Source organism: Medicago sativa, chromosome 6 (assembly GCF_051527215.1).
Source record: "Medicago sativa cultivar Bolivia chromosome 6, Bolivia_mono, whole genome shotgun sequence".
NCBI classification, from domain to species: domain Eukaryota; kingdom Viridiplantae; phylum Streptophyta; class Magnoliopsida; order Fabales; family Fabaceae; genus Medicago; species Medicago sativa.
The window spans coordinates 8,322,367-8,348,792 of NC_140754.1; the positions used below are offsets into that span (position 1 = coordinate 8,322,367).

Sequence of the window (26,426 nt, forward strand, 5' to 3'; positions counted from 1 at the left end):
TCTGATTTCTACAGTGCCAGATTGTATGGAACAATGGATAATAGCTGCTTTAATAACTAACTTACAGTGAGGTGACCAGCTCCTGTGAGATATCCTTAAGGTGTCCATAAAATAAGTAACATTACATTGTAAATTGAGAATAGAGACAAACCAGGGCCATAACTGAACTGCAAAAGGGCAATCAAGAAAAAAATGTTGAGAGGTTTCTTGAGCTGAGCAACATAGGCTGCAAATGGAGGGGATATAGCAACCTCTCAAAATGAGATTATCATCAGTGGGAAGCTTGTTGTGAAACAATCTCCAGACTAGCAAAGATTTGGACGGGGGAATCATAATGTGCCAGATGCTTTTGGCCCAAATGATGTGTTGAGAATGTCTTGAAGTATGAAAGAGGTACACATCTTTAAAGGATAAATTCCCGTCGTGGGAGGGCTTCCATATCATCATGTCATCTTTTGGGATGATTGGAATGGTAGTAGCTGAGAGCTTTTGTTGCAAAATAGGGTAGGCAGATATGAAAACCTGAGGGACACGCCAATTAGAGTCTCTGATATATGTGGCAATGTTAGATTTCAGAAGGTGGTGAAGGTTTTGAGGGATGTTCAAAGCCGTGGTCAATGGTTCCCCACACCATGGATTAGTCCAAAATTTGATAGACTGACCATCTCCAATCTTCCAAGAAACATTCTCCATTAAAGTGTTGAATTTATGTTTGGCACTGCTCCAAACTGAAGATGAAATGTGATGATTGACAGGTTGGCCTCCTCTCATCACTCTACTTCTGATGAGATTGGCCCATTGCAAATCAGAATGCATAATGTCCCAACAATTTTTTAGATTTCCTGCCTCATTGATATATATCAGAGAGATTTCTAACACCAAGCCCTCCCTCTTTATATGGTTAACAAAGTTTATGCCAAGCAACAGTAACAAGCTTCCTTTGGTTTAAATCTCCACTCCAGATGAAGTTTCTCATCCATTTTTCCATGTCTTTAATCAATCTGACTAGCCAAGAATATATGGAAAGACAGTGAAGGAGCATACTGTGAATTACACTCTTTACTAACTGCACTCTACCATCAATGGAGAGAAGAGAGGCTTTTCAAGCTGAGAGTTTGCTTTTGACTTTATCTGCAAGAGGTTGAAATGTATATATTTTGGCTTGCCTCAAAATATTGGGACTCCTAGATAAGTGAACGGAAGGCTTCCAATTTGAAACCCAATTTAAAAAAAATGGCAATGAGTTTTGTTAAACAAGGTTGAGGCCATTGCTTAGACTTTACTATATATTCGATCAGTTAGAAAACACAACCTATCCATATCGACCTAAACTGGTCCAAACTCAACTAAAGTGTCGAGCTTCAATTACGTTAAACAAGATTGTTTAACGTAATTACACTATATAGTTTGTTTTTTTTAATACTCATAATTACACTATATAAACTTTCTTAATTTTTAAAAAAATGGCAATGAGTTTTGTTAAACAAGGTTGAGGCCATTGCTTAGACTTTACCATATATTCGATCAGTTAGAAACCAATCCATATTGACCTAAAGTGGTCCAAACTCAACTGAAGTTTCGAAGAGCTTCAATTACGTTAAACAAGATTGAGGCCATTGCTTAGACCTTACCATAAATTCGATTGGTAGAAAACATGTCCAGCTCTAAGTAAAATAGATATATAAACAAACAGAAAAACTCATGATTGATTACAAAAGTTTGATCAATTGTGTCTACTTATGAATCATTTATGAGTTAATTAAGTTTTTGGTCCCAATAAATATCTGAAGTTTTGTTTTTAGTCCCTATAAAAACAAATCACATTTTTTAGTCCCTACAAAATTTTCCGTTAGTGTTTTTAGTCCCTGTTAAATTTAAATTTATGTAATTACGCTTAAACTTCTAAATTTTTGAAAGATTTTTTTACAGACATGTTCATAACATCGTAAGACACTCTTTTATAAAATCTTTTAGTTTTTTAACATGTAATGAATTAAATATGAATTTTTGCAACAGTTGTTGCGACACTTCAAGAAAAACTGCAAATTGCGACACTTCAAGAAAAACTGCAAATTGCGACACTTCATCTGCGACCCTTACCTTGCAACTGCCTCAAAGTGCATTTTTGCAACAGTTGTTGCGGCTGTTAGGGTGAACCGTCGCAGATTTTTTTTGTTAATTAATTAGAAGGCGCGTTGTATATTTTCATTCCCCTCTTTACCAAATTTTCGTTCCCCCCCTTTCTCACTTTCCCAAAACCCCACTCTCAAATCTCAGTCTCAAATCTCTTTCTACAGTTTGGTACTCTCAATCACTCTCACTCAGAATCTCCATCTCCATCTCCATCTCACTCTCACTCTCAATCAATCGGAACCCAAAACCTAACCCCCAAAATCGGAACTCATGACAAAACCTAACCCCTACTTGAACCTCAACACTTCTCTCTCGTCATCAGTTTTGTCTCCCACCGTACGCCGGAATCTTTCGTCGTCGTCTCCCATCATCGTGAGGCAAGTTCTTTCCCGCCGTCTGTAGAAACTGAAAGGTTAATCGTCTCCCCCATCGTTGCCGAAAAACGCAGGTTTGTCCTATAATTTAATTCTTTCACTAGCTTCAATTTCTCATTTGTGTTATTGCTCAAATCCCATAAAAATCCTAAAAAAAATTGTTCCCTTATCCTCCCCAATTTTACTTTGGTTGGGTATTAGTTTTGTGTGTGTCAAGGATTCAGTGTTGTTATAGTATAATTTTTTGTGTGTGTCAAGGATTCAATGTTCTATGCTGAACATGCAGTACTATCAATTCTTAATTTATTTTCAATTTATTTTTGTTCAGTGAAAAACGAAGACAACAAAACAGAGAGAACCATTTACCGTCATGCCTTTATGTGTGATATATTTGCCTTTTAAATGGTTTGTTGAGATTTCAGGAGTAAAATTTGTAAAGTTTTGAGAATGGATTTATATATTGTTATGTTATGCATATATACATTTAGAGCATTCATACTTTCTTTAACATTGGAAATTTGTTCATGCCAGTTCCAATTTATATTGGTCTCTTAATATTGTAACCATGAGGGGCTTATTATATCTATCTGGTTAAAAGTTCATGATGATATGCATTAACAAGATATTTGTTTTAGAAGATGGATTCTGCAACTTTGCAGCATCAACAACACCTCAAATATACTCTGATGATTGTGAATAGAGATGGCACATGGAACTCTCGCATATTTGGCTTCAGGAAGTATGGATAGGAACATACTTCAACATGACATGAGAGTTTCAAGTCACCCTATTGGCAAGCCTGTTAGCCATAAGTTTGAGGTAAAAAAATAATTTTCTGAATACACATTAAACTAGCACTAATTCCTGTTTGATGGCAATTTTTATCCTTCAACTTGATAGGTATGTGGATAGGAATGGTCTTGTGATGACAGATAACTTGCTTCTGGTAGTAATGATAATTAGGTATGCCAACTCACATAAAATTACTTTTTGTTTAGTTATATAATATATTCCTCTTTGAATTTGCCCCTTTTTTCTTTCAAAACATGAGTTTTTTTTTTCCTATCTGTGAATGAAATGAATATATGATGTGTGAAACGGGCACGGGTTATCGATAAATTGGTTGTTCTCAGGGTCACAGATTGAGTGAGTGGCCAATGATATCTTGATTATCAATGTTTTGAATAGCTTGAATGAATCTTTTTATAGCCAACTGAGATGTACAGTATATGATTTTGATTGATTTAATTGCAGTTAATTATTTGTCTGAAATGTCGTGAACTCATTAATAACGAAGTTTTAATGATTGATGAGTTTTAGTTAATGTTTTATTATTTGTTGACATGTGCTATAGTGATAGATAGCTGCATCACATCAATGTCAATTCATATTATGTAACTTTTATTTGTTTTAGTTTAGCTGCTTAGTAGAATTTGGCATTTCTTAGATAGTAGATTAACTAGTCTTTGGTGCAGGGTGCTTAGTTGGTACATCCACCTATCCATTTGTTTTCATCTCATGTATAATCTCTATTCTGTATACAAGGCTGTGCTGTAGGGTAAGGACTCTTTTCTATAGTGTTTCATAGTAAACTATGGTAAAAAATTATATCTATTATGAGATTACTATATTTTTTATTCTTTGTTTGGGATCAAACTTTTTAGCGAAATCATGGATGTAGAAACACTCAAAAAGTTTCATTATGGTAGAGGGACTTAACAAAGGTGCTGTCTAGGAATCATGCATGTAATAGAAGCACTCTGAGTGTATGTTAAAAACTGTTGTGAAACACTCATATTTTCCAATTGTGCAATCCAAATTTGATCTCAATTTACAAAATAAAAAGTTCTTGAGCTAATTCGGAACAAAGCATCAGTTTGGTTACAAAAGATGTTTGGTTTAGAAGTTGAAATATGAATGCACTAAAGCAGTTCGGTTCAATTTGGAATTAACAAAGTTCAGTTCAGTTTGGTTTTTCTAAAATATTTTTCAATTTTTTGCAGTTCAGTTTATACTATGAACTGAACCATGAACAAACCTAGCCAAAAATGTTGAGAACAGTTGATGACATTCAAATACATATTTAAGTCTGTCTACATAGTTGCAGATCATAGGGGTAAATATGGATGGCATCACAAAGTTTCGAATTTCTTGCGCCTAACAATAAAAAACATGCATGCATAAGGTAACTACTTTTACTCCACTTCTTTCTCTTGCTCTCAGACTTCTTCTCTCTTCTTTTCATCACATAATTGGAAAACCAGTCTGAACTCTTTCTTCCGCTGTCATAAGAGATACCTGCTTCTCTGCTTTGTCCAATAGATGTCTTTCGAATGCACGATCCATTTCCTTGCCTCCTCGGTTCGATGCATGTCTCTGCAGGTTTAGAGATTGATTTTAAAGAATGACAGCCTGATGGTACCTTTGTCTTTGTGTTGTCCAGCTTGATGTGCTTCTAAATTTGTTTTTACCACATGATGCTTAATATTGGCTTCTTTCTGTTTGTTTGTTTGTGTTTATTGCAGATGTTTATCATGAACATAAAGAGGTTTTTGAGCGTGAAGCAGGTCAGTGTATTACATCATGCCTTTGCTTTATTTTTATTATGTTTAATTGTTGTATAAGTATTCACACCTTTACTTTTATGTTTTGTGACTCACAAAACATTGTGATATGAGTTACTTTATTAACACGATGGAATATGCTGGTTAATTTATAACTTAGCCATGTATTTTAATGACATAATTCTATTCCACTTGTGTTGGTATTATGGTCGGGATGTGAAATGAAATATTTTGCCGTACCATCAGTGTTATAATAAGAAAGTTATTTTTTGGACCATCACATTAAGCTTTAAACTTCGGGGAAGTTGGTCCTGGGCATTAGTTAATCTCAATATTTTTCTTGTCTCATCTTCCATGAATAATGATATCAACGTATAGATTTACAAGGACTGAAAATCAAGGAATGCTACATGTTTTTATAGGAGCACCAATTACTAATGCTTATGCGTTTTACAATCTCTTTCTTTCAGATGGATATGAGAAATTGGTCAGGGCAAGAGAAGAAGGAATATTTGGGAACACGGATGATTTTGATATGTTTGCCGATGATGACAGACAAGCTGCCACTAAGCCATCTACAGATGAAAATAATGAAGTTAGTGAACCGTCATCAGGTGCCATTAATTCTTCTACATAGGGTAAAAACATTGCCTCTATAACTTTGGCATCTGATTAGTTGCATCATTATATAAGACATTTGTGTAATTTCTCCACTTTCTGATTTTGGTTAATTTTTTGCTATTTCACTTTTTTTTTCAACTCTTTAGTTTATGTTCTTACTAAGATGCCAAAGCACTTGAATTTGGTACCCGCGAATTGGGTTGTGGTTATCTTCCTAGTGCAGCGAATTATGTTACTGGATTCTTTTTGAAGTTCAATGCCTATTACCTATTGAATCTCTTGGATTGTTTGATGAAAATGGATTAAATCTTTTACTCCTATGATTTTTTTTTCTTCAGATTTTGATTTGAGTCTCTGTTTTGAGGTGAGCATAATGAAAATTGAATTTTGATGTTGTTTGCTTTGGGCCCTGTTTGGCTAAACATGTGTTTATAACATAAATGCTCCTTCTATGCTTATGTATAAATGCACATTATATGCATAAATGTGTCAGTCGTCAAATCTGCACTTACACAATTCATCCTTGATTTGGCCTGATCATAATAAACTTTCTGTGGTTTACTTAATATTAGTTGTCAATACTTTGTATATTATATAGTGTATAGTAATGCAGAAATCTGTTGAGCTGAATTATGTTCTTCAATGGAATAAGTTAACCTTTATTAATAAACTCGTGCAATTAACCAGTTCTATGAAACCGTTCATTGTTCTTCAGATTAAAAGCTTCAGCTTTTGGGAGTATTGTTTATTGATAGATACATTTGTTTGTAATATTTTTTAGAAACTAAGGAATCATGGAGTTATCTTAAGGGTAGTTTATTGATAGATACATTTGTTTATTGATAGATACATTTGTCTGCATTTGATGTCTAATTATAGGATTTGTTTTGGCATTGATGTTTGATGTGTGAAACATAAGTTTTAAAGCAAATTCAGTTTCGCTAAATTTCTGATGTTGATGCTATCTGTATGCAGCTTCTACTTCACTCAATTCAGTTCAGAACATTTAAAATGCCTAAGGAGAGAAAAGATAGGTCTTTGTCACATGAGTGTAGCAGAACATCACCTTATCCGAGCAGCTCAAGTCGCGTCAGAAGATCTACATCTAAAAGTCCTTTAGGAGGCATGTCACATTCAGATGGCACTAGGTTAGGTTCACATGTGAGTGTGTGTGTGTGGCTGCTATCTAATGCTTAAGCTGTGAATAATGTCATTGGTCAAGAAGATTGTGATGACCAAATATATAGCTTTCTCCTCAAGAGGCAGGTAATGACATAAGGATTTTGGTTATTTATTGGTTCCCTAGTTTTACATAGGCTGAGAGTGTTGTGAATTTGTCAAATCAAGGTATAAAAACTTGATAAAAATAGTGTTACATAGATTTCTGTTTGCTGCATTCAAATATCAACCAATATTTCTATAGCTTAAGTTGTTAAATCTGACACTTCTCCTCACCCAAGTGCCTTCTGGGATTGAAGCATGGATGACGTAGAGGCTTAGCCTACCTTGTGTTAAAACTTAAACTTTTATTTAGTTGAATGAGAAAACAATTATTAAGGATGTTAGTTAAGGCACATTTTATGTGATGGTCTTGCTATTTTTAGTTATGTATTTTTTTTATTTTATGTATTTATTAATATATTTATTTAAATTGGCAACAAAAACTGCCCCATTCATTTTTTAATTTTTTTTTTAAAAAATCTTAACATTTGCGACTGTTTGAAGGGTCGCAAGCCTTTATTTTATTTTTTAAAAAAACTTAACATCTGCGACTGTTTTGAAGGGTCGCAAGCCCTTTTAAATTAAATTAAAACGCTCCTTTGCGACGGTTGGCAACTGTCGCAGCACTTGTTGCGGCAGTTGGAGTGGCTGTTCTAGGAAGGGTCGCAAATGACTGTTGCGACCCCAACAAATGTGACTGTTGGGGAACAGTCGCAAATGTACATTTGCGACCCTTCTAACAGTCGCAATCAGCGTTTTTAAAAGTCGCAAAATGCAGTTTTTCTTGTAGTATATTAATGAAAATTTGGACTTAATAATAAAATTTTGAGTTACTTTTTTGCGGAGGAACTTTGTATAATGTTCTAAATAAGTATGTAAAAAATATGTTCAAAAATATAAAAGTTTAATCACAATTAAGCAAATTTTAATTTTACAAGGACTAAAAGTATGTGTTGGTCCCTGTTAAATTAAAAATTGTTTAATTATACTTAAACTTTTATATTTTTAAATGATTTTTAACAGACATGTTAAAAATATTATAATAATCACTTTTATAAAAAAATTAAAATTTTTTAACATGTAATGAATTAGATATATATTTTTTTTAAACGCAAAAAATTCAAGATAAAAATAACATTAATTTGGACAAAAAAATAAAATTTTGAGCTAACTTATTGCGGCGGAGCGTTTTATAATGTTTTAAACAAGTATGTAAAAAATCATTGAAAAATTTAAAATTTTAGTCATAATTAAACAAATTTTAATTTAACAGGGACTAAAACTACGTGCTGAAAAATTTTATAGGGACCAAATGTCAAATTCTTTTATGAGGACTAAAAATGAAATTCGGTATATTTATTGGGACTAAAAACTTAATTAACCCAACATTTATTTATTGTTTATATTAAAACAGTTTGACTTTATTTTACCTTTTATTATAGAAATAACTTCTATATAAGCCGTTATTAGCACGATAATTAACTTGTTTATCCAAACATGACATAAATCAAAAGAAATTTTTATAGCTAAAAGATCATAGATCACACATAATTAGTTTTGTATCATATAAAAAGATTGAAAGTGGCAATGACCAATTCAGAACTACACTATTGACATAGAATATGATGAAGTATGTATGAAATCACATAACTGAAATATATGTATGCCCTTTATCCAAGTCAAACAACCTTGCACCAATTACAAAGTCTAAGAAATTGCCAAATGTTTACACACACTCACACACATATAACATACGCCATAAATTATAAACAAAGAAAGGAATAAAACTAATTAGCATGACTTGTTCAACTTTAAACGACCACAATTTTGGCTTTTAATAGCACAATTTTAATAGCGCTTATGAATAAATGCTATTAAAAATGCAACTCATAGACCTGTTATAGCACTTTTCAGAAAACGCTAAGAAAAACATGTTAAAAACTGGGTTAGATAGCGCTTTGAGATAAACACTATTAAAAAGGTACCGTTTGTTAGCGCTTTTGCAAAAGCGCTATTAAGTGGTTGTATATCAAAATAAAATAAAAAACACGCAGCTTATTAATTTTGCCTTCAAAACTCATAAACCCATCTTCCACAAAGAAAACCCACTACCTCTGAAACCCTTCTTCTTCCTATTCCGGTTCAATCTGAAACCCTTCTTCTCTTTTGTTGTCTCTCACCCATGAACTTAGAACTCACCATCTGAAATCCCTCTTTTCTTTCATTGTTATTCACCCTCACTTACAAACCCATTAAAACCCTAAAATCAAGAAGCTTTCCATGGATTGAACCCAGGATTCGTTGAAAACCAAATCAATTTTAGAGCTCATCGAATTTCAAACCCGAATTCTGATTCATACACGAATCATAACCCAGATCTGCCTCATACAACGAAAGGTAAATCATGTAAGGTATGTTTATACTACTCATCTGTTCTTAAGGTCAAATCTAAGAAAACCAACATGCTATGGTCTATTTAGAATGCTACAGGAAGGTCTCTCTGCATTTTTTTTTGTTTCAATTTTTTTGGGGTTGAATTAGAAAACACGTGAAATGAAATTTTGTGTGTGGATGTTTTGAAAATTTGTTATTGAATATGCTGTGTAGTGTTTTTTTTTAGTTAAGAAAAACAAGTATTGATGTACAATTATGTTTTTATGTGTTTAATTTTAATTTGAGAACCTGAAACTCATACAAAAATAATGTGGTGGTCATGTATAGGTAATTGAACAGCGTAGGATTCTTAAAAGTCTTGGTTCTTCAATATTTTTTTTTTGTATATATAGTCATCATTGATCTACTACTTGAGAAATTTTGAATGTGAATAATAGCCTTGAAATTTAATATTATTCTCTGGCCTTTATACAACTTATTATTTCATATGTTAATGTACTTTTGTCCTTCATTGACATCTTTGTAAGTATTTGTTATTAATTACAATTTCATAGCTAATTAGATACTATGAAGCACAAATATTCCTCGGATTAGGCGTATCTCAGTGTCGGATATGTATTGTGTTTGACACCGACACGACACTGACACATATGTTTATATTGAATTATATAAGTTTAAAAAATATGTCTACGTCGTGTCCGATGTCCGTGTCCATGCTTCATAAATTTGTACAATAGACACACGCAAACGAACTGTTCATTGTTCCAGTAAGTTTTTACTATAAAATGGTCTGGTTTCTTTCTTAACTTATATGAAGTATAGTTTGTCACTCTCGTTAGATTTGATGAGGTATAGTCACCCTTTATGTGTTTCAAAGTTAGTAAATAATGGGACCTACCTATATTTGTGGACATGTCATATAGGAGACTGTGATGAGAATATGAAATTCATGCTTCTATTGATATATTATTCTATTTTATCAATTTCTCATATATTGTATATGCTACATGCCTCTTAATAGTTTATTCTTGAATAATCTCATTAATTCACAAATCATTGTATTATATTCTCTGCACAAGTTGACATTTTAGAGTAAGTGCATTATTAAGTTCACATCATAGTTTTATGCAGTGGACTACAGATGTTGCCTAGGCATAACATTATACACTTTTCTATTTTATTTTGCATGACAGTCCTGGAGAAGAATTAAGGATCAGGGTGGGCTGCAAAGTAAGTTCATACTAGTTTGTATTTACTAAATTTTAAAGGGTTGAGTTAACCGGTGCCCCCGGGGCACTGGTTAAGGCATCTAAAAAAGGAAAAATTAAATTAAAAAAGACACTTTTTTAACTTTTGAGTAATTGATTACATAGTTTTCGATGCAAAAACTACTATATTTGCTGCCTTAACCAGTGCCCTGGGGGCACTGGTTAACATTTCCCAATTTTAAATGATCTGAGTTGGTGTTATGTGGCATAATTTTGCTATTCATTTTTCGCTATCGATCCTAGCGTGATCAGTTTTTGTTGTTGCTAAGATGCTGCAGAATTTTGGGGTTCTGTTTTGGTGCATCAGCTTTGATCCTTAGCTTCTTTCCAGCCATGCGTCCTAAGGTACGTACTGAGCGAGTGAGCTTCAGGTTATGATTGGTAATGCTCAAATATATGTTGACTACTATGATCAAAATCACACTTAATAGTTTTTTGTTGTTTCTGGTGGCTGCTTAAAGTCATGTAAACTGTAAAGTGTTGATGGCATGTAAAATTATACATGTTTCTGTGGTGTATAGTGTGTACAAAGTATTGATTTTGACGCTTTTTCAATCTATATCTGAATTTTCTTTGTTGGTCCAAGTTTTCTTTTTCAGGGAAGCATCCATATCACGAGCCTTGTTTTAAAGAGTTAACTCTTTCAAATGTGAAGTTTGCTTCCAATTTGTAAGATCAATCTTTCTTTGTTTATTCAATCTTCCAATTATGTGTGAAAAGAGCTTTATGTTGAGAGTGAGAACTTATAGAAAAAGCTTATGACATGTCGACAAGCTATTTTCAACTTATTTCCATAAGCTCTCCATGATAGCTTAAGAGAACATCTTATAGTTATATAAAAATAGTTTGACTTTATTTTACCATTTATTAAAGAAATAACTTGTGCAAACCTTAGTTGAAAGTAGAAATTAAGCATAAATATAGTTTATAATTCTTTATTTTTGCTTTTTTTTTAAACAGTTTTGACAGATGGAAGGCATATGGTCCGTCTAAGCTTGCTAACATTTTACATGCCAATGAACTTGCAAGATATCTTAAGGTAAGATGATATTGCTAACATTTTTTGTACGTACCATAATATGATTGTGCCATTGTTCTTTTAACAATAAAGCAACTATTTAAAAGGTTATTGATGGCCAATAAAAGTTTGAATTTTTGTCTTCTGGACTCTACCTTATTGGTTCTATTTCTATAGGATAAGTAACTTTGGTATATATTAGGTCCTGTTTGGTCCTTCGGAACATGTATTCTTTATGGAATTTGTTTAATTTCTCATGTCCCTTATGGAGATTTTTTGGACTTGTTAATGCATTGCTGAATTCATTTTGTATACCATGCAATCTTACTTCAGGTTCGTTGGAATGCTCGAGGTCAACTAGTTGGGGAAGAAAGCCAAGGTTTTGTCAGTTACATTGGAGTCATCGTTCATCGCGAGGTTCGAATTAGTATGGAAAATTGGAGAAAAAAAGCCAAGGTTTTCTAAGTTACATTAGACTTGTAATTGTTCATATATTCGTACTGTGCACATATATACTTTGCATTTTTATGCAAGTGTACATTAGATGTCTTTTGTAATTAAGTTTTTGATCAACACATTATTGTTGTTTATTTCTATTAATGGATTACTAGTGTTTCTGATCTGTATATATATTTTTTGTCAAGTCAGTATATTATTATGAAGCTTTTGGTTGTAGATTTAATTTATAAAATAAAAATATTGGGACTTTTATTAGCGCTTTTCTTAAAGTGCTATTAAAGATGGTAAGAAAAGCGCTATTAAAGAGGGTAGTTATGATAGCGGTTTCTGGAAAACGCTAAGAAACATATGTTAAAAATAGAAAAAAAAAAGGCTTTATTAGCGCTTTTCTGAAAGCGCTATTGAAACGCTGCTATATAATAGCGTTTTCAAAGCGCTATTATAGGGGTTCTGACCTATAATAGCGGGGCTTTCTTAGCGCTTCACAAGCGCTATTAAAGCCCCAAATGAATGCTATTAAAGGGGGTATTTTGTAGTAGTAAAAACTAAACTAGTTCATAGGTTCACTCACTCTCCTTCAAAAAAAATCACATTAAAAACTTATAAGTATTCATATATAATGGCAAGGAAAAGAAAGGTTTCTGAAGCAGTTGAAGAAGGAAGCATGGTTTGGGATAATATGATGAAAGAAGCTGCATCACCAGGAGTCTAAGAGCAATTATTTCTCCATGTATCGATCTTGATCTCTCTTTCACTCTTTAATTAAGAGTCTTTATGCTTTACCTTGATTTCCGCTACTCAATTCTTGTTGCTACACAGCCATATTCGCTCATTATTATTAGTTTGTTGAATTTTCGTGATTGAGTATGAATTATTTTATCACATTTTAAATATATGAATGAATCATATTGATGAACTAATCCACATCAATCTATGAAGAACAAACATCAGCCGGACACGACCCTTACGCGTGGGCACGGGTAAAAATTGAAAAAAATGAAATAATTGAATTATAATCTATGAAAGTAAAAATAACAAAATTAAAGTTATAAACGATGCTTCTATATGGCTATACTGAATATACTCATTTCTTCCTTTCCTTGAACTTGAGTAGCTAGCTAAGAAATTTTGTGCGTTTCTGTGGTGGATTCTGTGAGTTGTGGATTCGATATGTGTGCCTCTAGTTAGTTGATCAGCATGATGTATTGTATAGTGTATCTATAGTTCTATATTAGAATCCACAATTACAAGTTTTGATAATTACTAGATTCATCATCAATGACGAGCACAAATATATAATTAGTTGCATTTTTTGTGTATTTGTGGTTGATTATGGATTGTTTTAGGGTGAAAAATGACTTCTCTACAACTTAGTAATTGTGAATATTTGTTTTGTTGGCATGATGTTAGATCAAAAGTTGATTTTCCATTTCTTTTGAACATTTGAAATATGTGATATATTGTTATATTTTAAAAGTAAGAAGTCCCACATAGAATACTTTAGAGAGTTTTTGAGTCTTTATACACTAATGGGTAATACATGATTGTAGAGTTGACGGAGGAGAATTATTGTGGATTAAGAATATATTTGCAATTATAATATATTTGCAATTATAATTATAATATTATAATTATAATTATATTTGCAATTATAATTATAATATTATAAATATTTGCAATTATAATTATAATATTATAATAATAATTGTACAAAAATTTTCATCTGACATTCTCTTTTATTTTCATCTGACATTCTCTTTTAGTGAAAAAAGTTGGCCTTGAATTTTGTAAAAAAACTTCTTGCACGAGTTAAATTAGATTGTACAAAAATTTTATAAATAATATTAATTGTACAAAAATTTTCATCTGACATTCTCTTTTATTTTCATCTGACATTCTCTTTTAGTGAAAAAAGTTGGCCTTGAATTTTGTAAAAAAACTTCTTGCACGAGTTAAATTAGATTGTACAAAAATTTTATAATAATAATAATTGTACAAAAATTTTCATCTGACATTCTCTTTTAGTGAAAAAAGTTGGCCTTGAATTTTGTAAAAAAACTTCTTGCACGAGTTAAATTAGATTGTACAAAAATTTTCATCTGACATTCTCTTTTAGTGAAAAAAGTTGGCCTTGAATTTTGTAAAAAAACTTCTTGCACGAGTTATTTTCATCTGACATTCTCTTTTATTTTCATCTGACATTCTCTTTTAGTGAAAAAAGTTGGCCTTGAATTTTGTAAAAAACTTCTTGCACGAGTTAAATTAGATTGTACAAAAATTTTATAAATAATATTAATTGTACAAAAATTTTCATCTGACATTCTCTTTTATTTTCATCTGACATTCTCTTTTAGTGAAAAAAGTTGGCCTTGAATTTTGTAAAAAAACTTCTTGCACGAGTTAAATTAGATTGTACAAAAATTTTATAATAATAATAATTGTACAAAAATTTTCATCTGACATTCTCTTTTAGTGAAAAAAGTTGGCCTTGAATTTTGTAAAAAAACTTCTTGCACGAGTTAAATTAGATTGTACAAAAATTTTCATCTGACATTCTCTTTTAGTGAAAAAAGTTGGCCTTGAATTTTGTAAAAAAACTTCTTGCACGAGTTAAATTAGCTTAGAAAATTGCTTTTCTAACAATGAAAACTTCCTATTGACACAAGTAAAATACTAAAATGCCTCCAGCGGCAGTTAACAACCGCTCAATGATACGCCGACAGTTAACAACTGCTGGCCACCAGCGGCAGTTAACTGTCGTTCACACTAGTAAACTAGACCAGTGTTGTCTGCACTAGTTATCCAGGAGATTTTTTCCTGTTTTTGCTTCCAATTGCAAATTAAACTAAAGAACCAGGACATGTCGGGAAATTAAAACGTACGTACAAAATAATATTTAACAGATAAAATTAAAACGCAAGAAATAATATAAAGGTATGTCGGAAAATGTCATAGAAGTACCAAAATGTACGGAACATGTCATAATTATACAACACAGTCAAAAAGTACATAAAAAAAAGCCTAATCATAATCAACCCTGCTGCCTAGCATGCCTCGGCCCCCTGCGCCGCCTGGCAATTTGATAAGTAAGGGCAGGGCGACCAGTACCGGCTATCCGCATCACCTTTTGGACAATCTCCTCTTTAGTCATCTCGGCTTGCCTGGCCACAATATCATCATCTATATGCACCACATTCCGGAGGATCGTCAGTGTGTCAGGCATCTCCCTGGCATGCTCCTCCTCTATGATCATCTCCACTTTCGCTGGCCTGTGAGGAGATCCTTCATCAGGTGGGAGAATACGAGGGTGAGAGACTTTGGCATACCAAGCCATGTAGCCAGGCGCATGATGCCATGCTCTCTCACACCCATCTCCCTAAGCAGTGAATAACCACGCCTGAGCGTTCATCAACACAGTGGTCAGCAACTGCGTAGGCACCTGAACGACAAAAGACGGATGTCTGGGAACGTCCTGTACAAAGGATAATTGCCTCTTTACATGCTCAGGTAAATGACGGTACACCCTCTCCTTCCCGCACATCAGCCATCTCGAGTAAGTGCACAGAAGCTGAAATGTGCGCACCTCTCTGTGATCACCATAAGTAGAAAACCTGACGTTATCCACCTCTAAGCGATCCAGGCGTAAAAGGTAATGGTGCAAATCTTCATGCCCTCTGCTAGTAAGCCATCTCCTAGCACATGGTCTCTCCGGCTTCCAACCCGCGTTAGGCTTCCTTGGGTACGGACCTGACAAATGCTCCAAAATCCATCCTTGCAACAAAATAAATAATACACAAAAATAATTATTCGAGTTAAATATTCAATAAATCTAAAACATTATAAAATAATCTAACATGATAATAAAATTTATAAAATAAATTCATAAAGAAATGAAGTTAAATATTAAATTATTACCATAAAAAGAGTCATACAACCAGCCATCATTCTGTTATTCAGGATAATAGAATCATCCAGATAATCGTAAAGGTAAGCTAAAGTCATCCCTCCCCATGACCACTTCCCAATCTCCTGCAAGTCCGCCATACAATCAAGATATATCAAGTCGATGTGTGTGTTCGTTTTGTTAGTGAACATCGCATAACCAACGAGATATAGAAGGAAACCCCTCACACACCACACCCTCCTCCTCGTTCTCTCCTGCAGGTCCTCCCTCTTCTGTGGCTCCTCAAGCCGTCTAGCCTCTGTCAGGTGGTCTTCATAAACCCGCTACAGTGAGGGATAACTAATATGACCAGCAAATTCATTCCTAACCTAAGCCCTAGCATTAGCATCTGACATGCCCAACAACCTAGTCATCAAATCAATCGAACGGTCCCGATCCATTGCCTCGTCATGGTCCAGCATGCGGTCGTGAATAGGAATGTGTAGGAGATTATGCACATCGTCCAAAGTAATCGTCATCTCCCCCACAGGTAGATGAAAACTACTGGTCTCCGTGTGCCACCTCTCGCACATAGCACGTATCATGGCATGGGTCACAGTCGAATACCCGGTGTATATCAAATCATATAGGCCAGACCCCTCTACATGCTCCCAAAACCACCTCAAACCCGCCTCCGGCTTATCAAGCTCTTTCATCCTTTTCCCTGCATTTATACTCTTGTAACCCGCTTCATCATACCACATCTGAAATTCAAATTAATTAAGACATTGTCACTATTTTAAATAATTAAATCACTTACGCTACATAATATTAAATAATTAAATCACTTACGCTGCATAATATTAAATAATTAAAACACTTACGCTACATTCTTTTAAATAATTAAAACATTTACGCTACATAATATTAAATAATTAAATCACTTACGCTACATTCTTTTAAATAATTAAAACATTTACGCTACATAATATTAAATAATTAAATCACTTACGCTACATAATACTAAATAATTAAAACACTTACACTACATTCTTTTAAATAATTAAAACATTTACGCTACATTCTTTTAAATAATTAAATCACTTACGCTACATAATATTAAATAATTAAATCACTTAAGCTACATTCTTTTAAATAATTAAAACATTTACGCTACATTATTTTAAATAATCACTTTAAAGCATTTAAAGAATTTTAAACAATTTAAACACTTACATTATGATGGTTCAACCAAAGAGGGTTCGCCACGTGTCTCGCATAGTCAGACAATAGTGACGTGGTCTCAGGTCCTCCATAAAAGGGAGGCCCTCCAATAGGATACGATGGTATGAACGGAACACGACGACGTCGTGGCTGAGTCTGAGGCTCAGGCTCACCCTCAGGAACTAGATTATCTGCCTCAAGATAATCCACCACAACATCCTGTGGCATCCCCTCATCATCTCCCACCTCCTCATCCTCTGCCTCGTCCTGCGGCTGATAAAACATCCTATCCTCCTCCATCGGATCATATCCAGCAAAACCCTCATCCGCATACCCAGCATAATCATGCGCTGGTGTCGGATCAACCACCTGGGAGGAGTAATCCACCTGTGCATGTGATCCCTCTCCAACTATCCTCGGGTCCCTGCGCTTCCGAGTCTTAGGGACATACGGATTTTGATCCTCCTTTTCTCTCCGAGCGCTAGCGGTACTCGTCGCTTTACCTTTGTGCATCCTATCCTTTCTAATAACCCGCTATCGCTCATCCTCATCCCTAGCCATATCTGTTCAAAACAAATTTAAAAAACACAAATAAGTTGCCAAAAAATATATACTTTTAAGGCATTTAACATGTAACAAATTTTACTTAGGCATATCCCTAAGTTGAATGTATCTAAGCATTTTCTTAAAAAACTATATACTTTTAAGGCATTTAACATGTAACAAATTTTACTTAGGCATATCCCTAAGTTGAATGTATCTAAGCATTTCCTTAAAAACTATATACTTTTAAGGCATTTAACATGTAACAAATTTTATTTAGGCATTCATAAAAATTCAAACTTAGAATCAATCAACTTAGACATTTCATAAAAAAAAAATTACGTATCTTATAACATTATGTCATTCTTAAACTTGCCAAAAAATGTCAAAATCCAACCTTATAATAATTATAACATATATACATTATTAAATTTAACATATTTGGAAAAAAAAATCACAAAAAAAAACAAGATTATTTCACTTAGGCATTTCATCAAACACCTTAAGTGCATTTTAAAATACTAGCACAATTAGTGTTAATTCAACATCAAATTCAACTACATTGTACCTAAACCTACTCTAAACAACAATGTCAGCATAAACAATCTATCAAAGCATCTAAATCATGCATAATTTGCACTTTTCTAACCTAACCTAAAACTAACATTTTGCTCAAAATTATGAAAACTAACACCCTAAACAAACTACATTGCATGTAAATAGGAAGAAAAGAACTTACTTGTGATTTACTTGAAGAAATTAGGATGATTTTCGAGCAAATGAGGATTGGGAGATTTTGATTAAAATTTGATGTTTGTGTTGCATGTGTTCTGGAACTAGAACCGGAAGTTTCTGCGTTCATATCATTAACATTGCAACGGCAGTTAACAACCGCTGGGTCCAGCGGCAGTTAACTGCCGGCGGTTTTTCCAACGGTGGTCAACAACCGCTTGGGATAAAAACGTCATTTACTTGTATCAATAAGTATTCATTGTCAAAAAAGCAATTTTCATTAGCTTATACTTCTGAAGTTTTAAACATTCTTAGTGGAAGCTGGGAGTAGGACCCCAGAAATTGGGCAGACTATTCATCGATCTAGGCTGGCGGGAATCAATGATCAAAGAGCAAGCAGCTGCCATGATATAATGATTTGGTAGATCATATAATAACTTGGTTTTCTAATAATTTTGGTTAATAATTGTTTTTTGTTAGACTTGATTGCAGTTATGGTTCCTTTCGGTTTCTTGCTTTCTGTTAATAATTTAGGCAATGTGTTGTTGTAAATTGTTTGGTTGGGAAATTATGCGCTAATGGATTATGGAATTGAAACTTAGGAAATGCATGGCCTTCTCTTTGACATTCATAGTGAAAAGAAAGATAATAACATATTAAGTCTCGAGGTACATGAGATAAATTTGAAATAGGAGATCTATAGTTTGAATGATCGAAAATATAACTACTATTTACTAACATTATCATACAATATAACAAAGCAAACATAGTATTATGGCAAGTTTGACAATTGTATTCTCCATCTTTGGTTTATGGTCTAATTCAAAAACCATCTACTTCCGCTCTCCCTCCATCTTCAATTGAAATTAGAGAGTTTCAATGCCTACTATTGTCCTTCATCTCTCTCCTTTAACATTTTTTCTCCTTTAACACTTCTAGGTCACAACCATTTTTATAGTCTCCTCATTCTTTTATCAATGTCAAACATGACGATGAAGGTACGTCTGCTGTGAGCTACCACTGTGGATTCGTCCACAGCCAATCTCGAGACCACTTCTTTTGCTTTGATGGTAAGAGGAAGACCGACATGCAGCGAGCAAGCACTTTGAAGCACAATGCTACTATAGTTTTATTGTTTCCTTCGTGTTTCTACTCCTTCTCTCTTCTCTTCCATGATTTATTGGCGCGTTTAGGTTATTCCACGGTTTGCTATGACGTTCGACCCCTACCAAGTTCCAACATATTGGATGTATTTGATTACTTAATTTCATTATTTCATCTTGCATTACCGAATGGTTAGAGTTTCTCATGTGCTAGCTTTAAGTGATTTGACCTAGCACGTGTGGATTTGGCTCTCATTTTTTGTTTAGATTATACTACTATTATTATGATTTTTTCTTTGTTTGTGTGATAAGTTTGATAATGGTTTGGCCAATGTGTAAAGAATAATATTTGGATTTTTTTTTGCATATGAAAGAGTATTCCAAGCAAAAGGCAAACAAATAAATAAGTAGAAGTTCTTAAGATAAAATTCACTTTTGTGTTCCAATTCTTTTATGCCAATGATTATATGTTCAAATTAGTTCATTATCAATTTGCAATTCAGAAAAAGATGAACCTTGAAATGGGGATGTATTAATGCTGGTAAGTCTATTTGATGAAGTGTGTGTTTGGTATGGCGGTGGCGAGAATTGATTCTAATAGAATTGAGTTTGAGAGAATTGATTTTGGTTAAAAGTGAGTTTGAGGTGAATTGATTTATGTTTGGATAAACTTATTTAAAAGTGATTCTTATGAGTTGATGTTGTTTGGATAATTTGAATCAAAATTGATTTTGAATGTAAAATGACCAAATTATCCTTTTAATTATATTTTTTTAAAGCATCCTTTTAATTTTATTTAAAACTAAATATCTCATTTTTATTGCTTCAAAAATTAATTTTAAAATCCCATAAAAAAAGAAGTTATAATTAATATATTTTCAGCACCAATTAAAATAACATTAATATATTTTCAAAAAATTTGACAAAAACAATTATCAACAAAAGATACATTCCAGTTTCTTTTCTAATCAACTCCATTCCACGGCTGCACTCCATAGCTCACAGCTCCTTCCATCTCTCTAAAAAAATAAGATCTCCATTTTATAGATCCTTAAATTTCTTGTATGTATCTTTAATTTCTACCAAATCGATTTCCTTCCCCATATCTCTCAATATTCTTTTCCCATCTCAATATTCAGTGACAGTCTCAAGGTTACCAAGGGGAAGATAGATCTGCATCGCTGTGAATTCCAGAGAGAAAGGGCAACAAGCAAATGGAAATTTGGGTGAAGTGAAGAATAATTTTATGTGAACATGGGTAATTAGGTAAATTACACTTTCAGAGAAAAACGTGATTGTTGAATCTGCCGCAGAAGCTCCGAATCTCAGCTTCAGGAAAACTGCGTTTTGGAGCAAAAACCACGTTTCCCAGACTTGCTTTTTCATTCATCCAAACAACATGAAAATGGGCAAAATGGCTTTTGACAAAAGTAAACCACGTTTGGAGCCTAAAAACGTGTTGCCAAACACACACGAAGAAGTTTTGAGCATGTGGTTTTGCATAGAAAAAACTATAAAAATTGATTCATGTTTCTTCTTTTTTGAGTGTTTTTGTGGTATTTCAAAAGCTTACATTATTAATTTAACAACCAAGTTATGCTAGATGGTTGGTTCCGAATTTCCAATGGGTTTTATTTTTGTCAATGTAGGGGTGCATTAGATGAATTAAACAAAAGGTTATCGCCAAATAATTTCAAGTAATGTTAGATGGATTAGAGCAAGATGATAACTATGAAGACGGTAGTTTAATGTTGGAAAAGAAAAGACTTAGTTAAGAGCTTTGAGTTGTACAACAAGCTGGAACAAGCTATGAACTGATTACCCTTTATGTTTCATACATTTTTTGGACAATTTCTATGAATCAGCAATTCTCTAATTTAATTTTTTCATGAATATCAAAAATCTTTGGAGGATTGTTTTCGTAAGTTAAGTAACAAACTTATTTGTGTGAGATTGTTAGGTTTTTTAGTTTTATTCATATATTATAAAAGTTAAAGAAGTCCCACATAAAATACTATATAAAGTTTTGGAGTCTTTATATACGAATGTATAACAAAAAAAATTAAACAAGTTTAAGGGGAAATTTTCTTGTGGTAAGGTCACATTTTCTCATTGTAAATGTGAGTGTGCTTATATATTTCATTTGATAATTCCTCCTTATTCTTTCATTTTTTTTTTTTAAAATTCATAATTACATATGAGTTAAAATAAGTGTTGCATCTCAACTTTTTCAACAATTCTCTAATTTAACCTTTTCATGAATATCAAAAAGCTTTGGAGGATTATTTTCGTAAGGTAAGTAACAAACTTTTTTGATTAAAAAGCTCTCATAAGGTAAAAATTAATCCATATTAACCTAAAACTAATCCAAACTCAACATAAGATGTTTCAATTTCGTAAGTTAAGTATATAAGAGCTTCAATTACTTTAACCAAGGTTGAGACTATTGATTTGATCTTACTACATCTTCGGTCAATAAAGTAAATCGAACTCTAAAGAAAACAAATAATAAACGCACATTAAAACATAGACAATTGATAATATAGTTTGTTCAATTATATATGTTTTTGTCTGTCCTCGTGAGCTTAACTTAGTTGGTAAGGACAATACATAATATACGCAAGGTCCGAGGCTCAAACCTCGGTCACCAAAAAAAAAAAAAATGTTTTTGTCTTCGGATATAGAGTGACTACAACAGTTTTCTAAATACTACTGTCTGTATAACAATTTTAGAAATCATTTGCATTAATACTAGTATTATCACACTTAAACAAATAATTTTGTAATTTAGTATTTTCATGGACCAAAAACGGATGAAATATTAATCAAAATCATTAAATTGGAGACTAAACATCAATAGAATTTTGTTGTAATTATTAAACATTTTTAACGATGTTAAAATTAGATAAAGATCATAGATTACACAATTTAGTTTGTTCCTTATCACTTTATCTTCCGTGATTTCTGCTTCTTCTTCCATTTTCGTTTTACCATTTGATTTCTTCTGCTCAATGCTTGTTGTTCCCGGTGATTTTCTCGGAGTATTTAATCATTATTATTACTCTGTTGAATCAGTTAAATTTTCTCAAACCTTTTCGGTTATTAAATATATGAATGAATCATATTGATGAAACTTTTCCATTTCGATTTAAATCTTATTTCTGCATTTTACTACCTAATGAATTATGAAAGTTAAAATATCAATATTAAAGCTATATGATATGATGTTCCTGTACTGAAGCTGCTTATAATTAGTTGATAACGATTCCTTTTTCTGTAAGTATTAACTATGATGCACGACCACATACACATACACGAACACTGACATGTCGACAACACCAATAAAGTCTATTAAGCCTATTATTATTGTTTTCAAAGTTATTGTGTCATTTCTTTCTTTTGTAGTGAAAGGCCTTGCAATCTGAAGTTTTGCGCTTAGGAAAATAAACGTTCTTGGTGGATGCAGGACATGGGACCCCCCAGAAAATTGTATGCGAGATGAGCTTACAAGAGCGCCAATCAACCCAGCCACCAGGTTTGAGAATAAGGTGGGATTCATGGATCGAGCTGCAGGTGAATCACATATCAGAAAGAAGAATTTGGAGAGATTATTCATTAATCTAGTGGCCGGTGAACCACTGATCAAAGAGCGAGCAGCTCCCAGGTTTAATGATTTGGCAGGATCCACAGATGTAGCGACTGATGAAACTGAACAAGATTTGGCGAACAAATACAAATGTGAAAGGCTTTATTATTGATAAAGTCAGAGGAGGTTATTCAGTAGCCATCGCGGGTTTCATTGCTTATCTTCCATTCCGTTCTCAAAACAAAAGGCACAGACGGAGGATATCGAATGATCAATTCTCCAATGAAAGCATTAACCCAAGAATGAAGTGTATTGTGGTGCATAGTCACATAATTCGTCACCCCATTAGAGAACCGCGAATTGGTTCGCGCGAACCGGTTCGCGGTACTTTTGCGAACCGGGTTCGTCTAAATTCGTGTAGCATTCGTAGAAGACAACGAACCGGTGAAATAGAAGATGAACCCGGAAAAAATGTTGCGATTTGCCCTTTTCCAGTTACGAATTTCAAAATTGTGACATAAAAAGGTATAAACGAAGCAATTTGTTGTATGAATAATTTAGGGGAGAAGAAGAAAGGAGATAATGAAAACAGGGGAGAAGAAGAAGCTGGAGACATTGAAGGTTAGAGAGAGAGAGACAGACCCGTTGAATTTTTTTTTAGAGCTTTTTCTTTCTATTATTCTTTCTTGGTAATCGGAAAAATAAGTTTGGTTTGTATAAAAATTCGACCATTAGTAATTACACTTTTTGATAAACCATGCATAGGTAACTGAAACAAACAGTAATTAAATTACTTTGGAAATAGCTGTTAACAATAGTAGGAGTACATTCCTTCAAGTAGGAATACATTTTATTCTAAAAGAAAAATACATTTTTTTTATTAAAAGATAAATTTGTCAAAGAAAAAAAAACTAGGGAAATTATGCAAGGCTCGGATTTTGAATGAATGTGATGATATTAATATTTTTTCTTTTACAAAAAAAGTGATGATATCAATATTTCTACTCATATATTTTAACTAAATAATTTATTCTATTCACAACGTACCGAATAATATATTAGAACGTACCGCGAACCCAAATAACGTACCGACTCTGTATACCCCCTTCGAACCCAATTCTTTAAAACTTGCGTACCGCGTACCCGAACCCGTACCACGTACCGAAGCGAACTACGAACTTGGTGACTATGTTGTGGTGTTCTAAAAGCTGTATATCATAAGAAAACTTGGCGTTCTAATAATTATAGGTTAAGAATTGTGAGACTTGCAGTTATGGTTTCTTTCAGTTTCTTGTTTTTTGTTGATAGTGTCGTCGTTTCTGGATTGTTCCTACGCTTTAAAGAGACGAAAACGAGCATAATATGTCTGAATTTCATGATAAGATGGAAAATGCATATAATGATCCAGTTTTAATATTCAGAACGATTTCATAGTCACAGATCTCTACTGTTTCATAGTTCGCAAGTTTTAGTTCATATTTATAAGTTTGGTTGTAACTATGCAAGGTTATGCGCCTTCAGTTTGATTTCATGTCAATTTTTGTTATCCTACTATTATCATCATCATTGTTTTTTTTTTTTTTTTTGAGGAAATCATCATCATTGTTATTAATAAATCTGATTGGTAGTAATTTTAAAATACTACAACAATCATGCTTCTTTAGAGTTTTTTGGTTTTAATTAAGGAGAACGCTTGATTCCTTAAAGTCAAACCAAAAAAAAAAAAAGAATCCAAATGGAAAAAAATTGCTCTGTTTTGATGAAAACATCAAGATTTTAAAATTTAAATTAAAGGGTTAAATGGGCTCTAAACCGTTGAGAATTAATAAAGGAAAGAATAAATGGAATATGGGATTTAAGGTTAATTTGTTATTCATAATACAAAATCCCCCTTATTTAGAGGAACTTAAAATTTGTATTGGAATGAGTTTTGGAGAGTTTGGGAGGATTTATATAAAAAATTTCAAATTCAATTTATGTTATTATAATATTCTTAAAATTGAAAATATATTAATCATAAACATTAGTTTATCATTATCTAAAATTGATCTTTCAAAAATCCATTTGGCTTAGGGACAAAGAAAAGGTAGAGAAAATAGAGAAACTCTCTAATATTCTCAAAGAAAAGTCTATATTATTTGAATGCTTCAATGCTTGAGTATCTTAAGTATGCTTCAGTGTGCCAAAACACTAGGTGGTAAGCCTTATTTATACTACTCTAGGAAGACTCTCCATTACAAACTAGAAATATCTAGAAACAAAGAAAAGTCTAGAGATATGGATACTCTAGTACATAAGACTAGAAGGATCTAGAAAAGTTAAGACTTCCTAATGCTTATTTAGTAGTGTCTAGTAGCTTCCTTATTATTCCCTAGTATTCTAGAGACTTCTATATTATTCTTTAGTGTTCTAGAGTCTTCCATATTATTCTTCATCATTCTCTATCATTCTCCCCGGGTTGGAAGAGACTCGTCCTCGAGTCAAGATTTCCTTGTTCATCCTCGACTCAAGATTTCTGAATAATTTTGCTGCGAAATCCAAAGTATTCCAAGGACAAAATCAGTTCCAACATTTTCCCAAGGTGGCTTAGGAACTGGACGAAGCAGATATAACTTTGTCTTATCCTTGAATGGTTCCTTTGCGAGTGAAAGCCCAAGTATATTGAACTCCTCTTTTCTATCACCGAATTCATTGAGTGGTAGAGGTGCAAAATTGATTTTAATCACATCCTTCACAAAAGTGTAGATGTTGTCATAATCATCAAATAATGCATGACAATCATATTGTTGTCAATGGAAAATGAGACAATGGAGTGTTGAGATAATCTTACCTCATTATCCTTGTTGAGCCATTGTAGCTTGTACGGATGTGGGTGCTCCTTTGTCGACAACTTTAATTTTTCTACCATATTGTTCAATACAACACTTTCACAACTTCCATTATTGATGATAATATCGCAAAGCTTACCTTGCGAGGTGTTGGAAGAGTGGAAGATATTGTGTTTTAGACATGGCTCTTCTTTATCTGTTGTTGCTTGAAAGCTTCTTTTAGCCTCCAAAGATTCACTATATTCAACAGGAATATATTCTTCGTCATAGACTGGTTTGTCATTCTCCTCTTTTTTAATCACTTCCGGAATGTCATCAAGACCATATCATCATATATTGGATCTCCTTTTCCCTTTTCTTCAAACACTTCACAAATGTTAGCACCAACATATTCTTCATCGTATATTGGTTCTTCCATCGTCTCCTCTTCAAACGATTCCTGAACGTCTTCTTCTTCTTCTTCAGAGAGTTTTTT

General features: G+C 33.1%; 3 protein-coding genes across 16 annotated transcripts; 1 reads left to right on the forward strand and 2 right to left on the reverse strand.

The window, feature by feature from the left end:
- Positions 1 to 2,185: 2,185 nt before the first annotated feature.
- LOC146912529 (uncharacterized) lies at positions 2,186 to 7,262 on the forward strand. Of its 14 annotated transcripts, none has more exons than XR_015016725.1 (9): positions 2,208 to 2,581; positions 2,836 to 3,326; positions 3,408 to 3,470; positions 3,983 to 4,065; positions 4,615 to 4,692; positions 4,830 to 4,925; positions 5,033 to 5,074; positions 5,542 to 5,709; positions 6,668 to 7,262. XR_015016725.1 is itself a non-coding variant. In XM_085722102.1 (8 exons), the coding sequence occupies exons 5-8, from the start codon at positions 4,684 to 4,686 to the stop codon at positions 6,887 to 6,889; spliced, it is 441 nt and encodes a 146-aa protein (XP_085578228.1). In that variant the 5' UTR covers positions 2,186 to 2,581; positions 3,146 to 3,326; positions 3,408 to 3,470; positions 3,983 to 4,065; positions 4,615 to 4,683; the 3' UTR covers positions 6,890 to 7,114. The 14 variants fall into 14 exon arrangements, 6 of the variants coding, with proteins under 6 accessions (XP_085578228.1, XP_085578226.1, XP_085578230.1 ...); XR_015016726.1 differs by having other exon boundaries at positions 3,143 to 3,326; positions 4,800 to 4,925; XR_015016727.1 differs by having other exon boundaries at positions 3,143 to 3,326.
- Positions 7,263 to 15,083: 7,821 nt separating this feature from the next.
- On the reverse strand, positions 15,084 to 16,096 carry LOC146912530 (uncharacterized). Its single transcript, XM_085720742.1, has 3 exons — positions 15,988 to 16,096; positions 15,636 to 15,823; positions 15,084 to 15,428 (listed from the first exon to the last, which is right to left on the reverse strand). Exons 1-3 carry the CDS (start codon positions 16,094 to 16,096, stop codon positions 15,084 to 15,086), a joined length of 642 nt encoding a protein of 213 aa, XP_085576868.1.
- Positions 16,097 to 16,324: 228 nt separating this feature from the next.
- On the reverse strand, positions 16,325 to 17,672 carry LOC146912531 (uncharacterized). Its single transcript, XM_085720744.1, has 2 exons — positions 17,172 to 17,672; positions 16,325 to 16,699 (listed from the first exon to the last, which is right to left on the reverse strand). Exons 1-2 carry the CDS (start codon positions 17,670 to 17,672, stop codon positions 16,325 to 16,327), a joined length of 876 nt encoding a protein of 291 aa, XP_085576870.1.
- Positions 17,673 to 26,426: the final 8,754 nt, after the last annotated feature.

Coding starts and splice junctions, on each gene's coding strand:
- LOC146912529 (XM_085722102.1), top strand. Junction 5,075..5,541: donor GGTTTTTGAGCGTGAAGCAG/GTCAGTGTATTA, acceptor TCTTTCTTTCAG/ATGGATATGAGAAATTGGTC. Junction 5,710..6,667: donor CATTAATTCTTCTACATAGG/GTAAAAACATTG, acceptor ATCTGTATGCAG/CTTCTACTTCACTCAATTCA.
- LOC146912530 (XM_085720742.1), bottom strand. CDS start 16,096: ATGGCGGACTTGCAGGAGATTGGGAAGTGGTCATGGGGAGGGATGACT. Junction 15,824..15,987: donor GAATAACAGAATGATGGCTG/GTTGTATGACTC, acceptor TTTTGTTGCAAG/GATGGATTTTGGAGCATTTG. Junction 15,429..15,635: donor CTTATGGTGATCACAGAGAG/GTGCGCACATTT, acceptor TTCACTGCTTAG/GGAGATGGGTGTGAGAGAGC.
- LOC146912531 (XM_085720744.1), bottom strand. CDS start 17,672: ATGCACAAAGGTAAAGCGACGAGTACCGCTAGCGCTCGGAGAGAAAAG. Junction 16,700..17,171: donor TTTGGTTGAACCATCATAAT/GTAAGTGTTTAA, acceptor TTTGAATTTCAG/ATGTGGTATGATGAAGCGGG.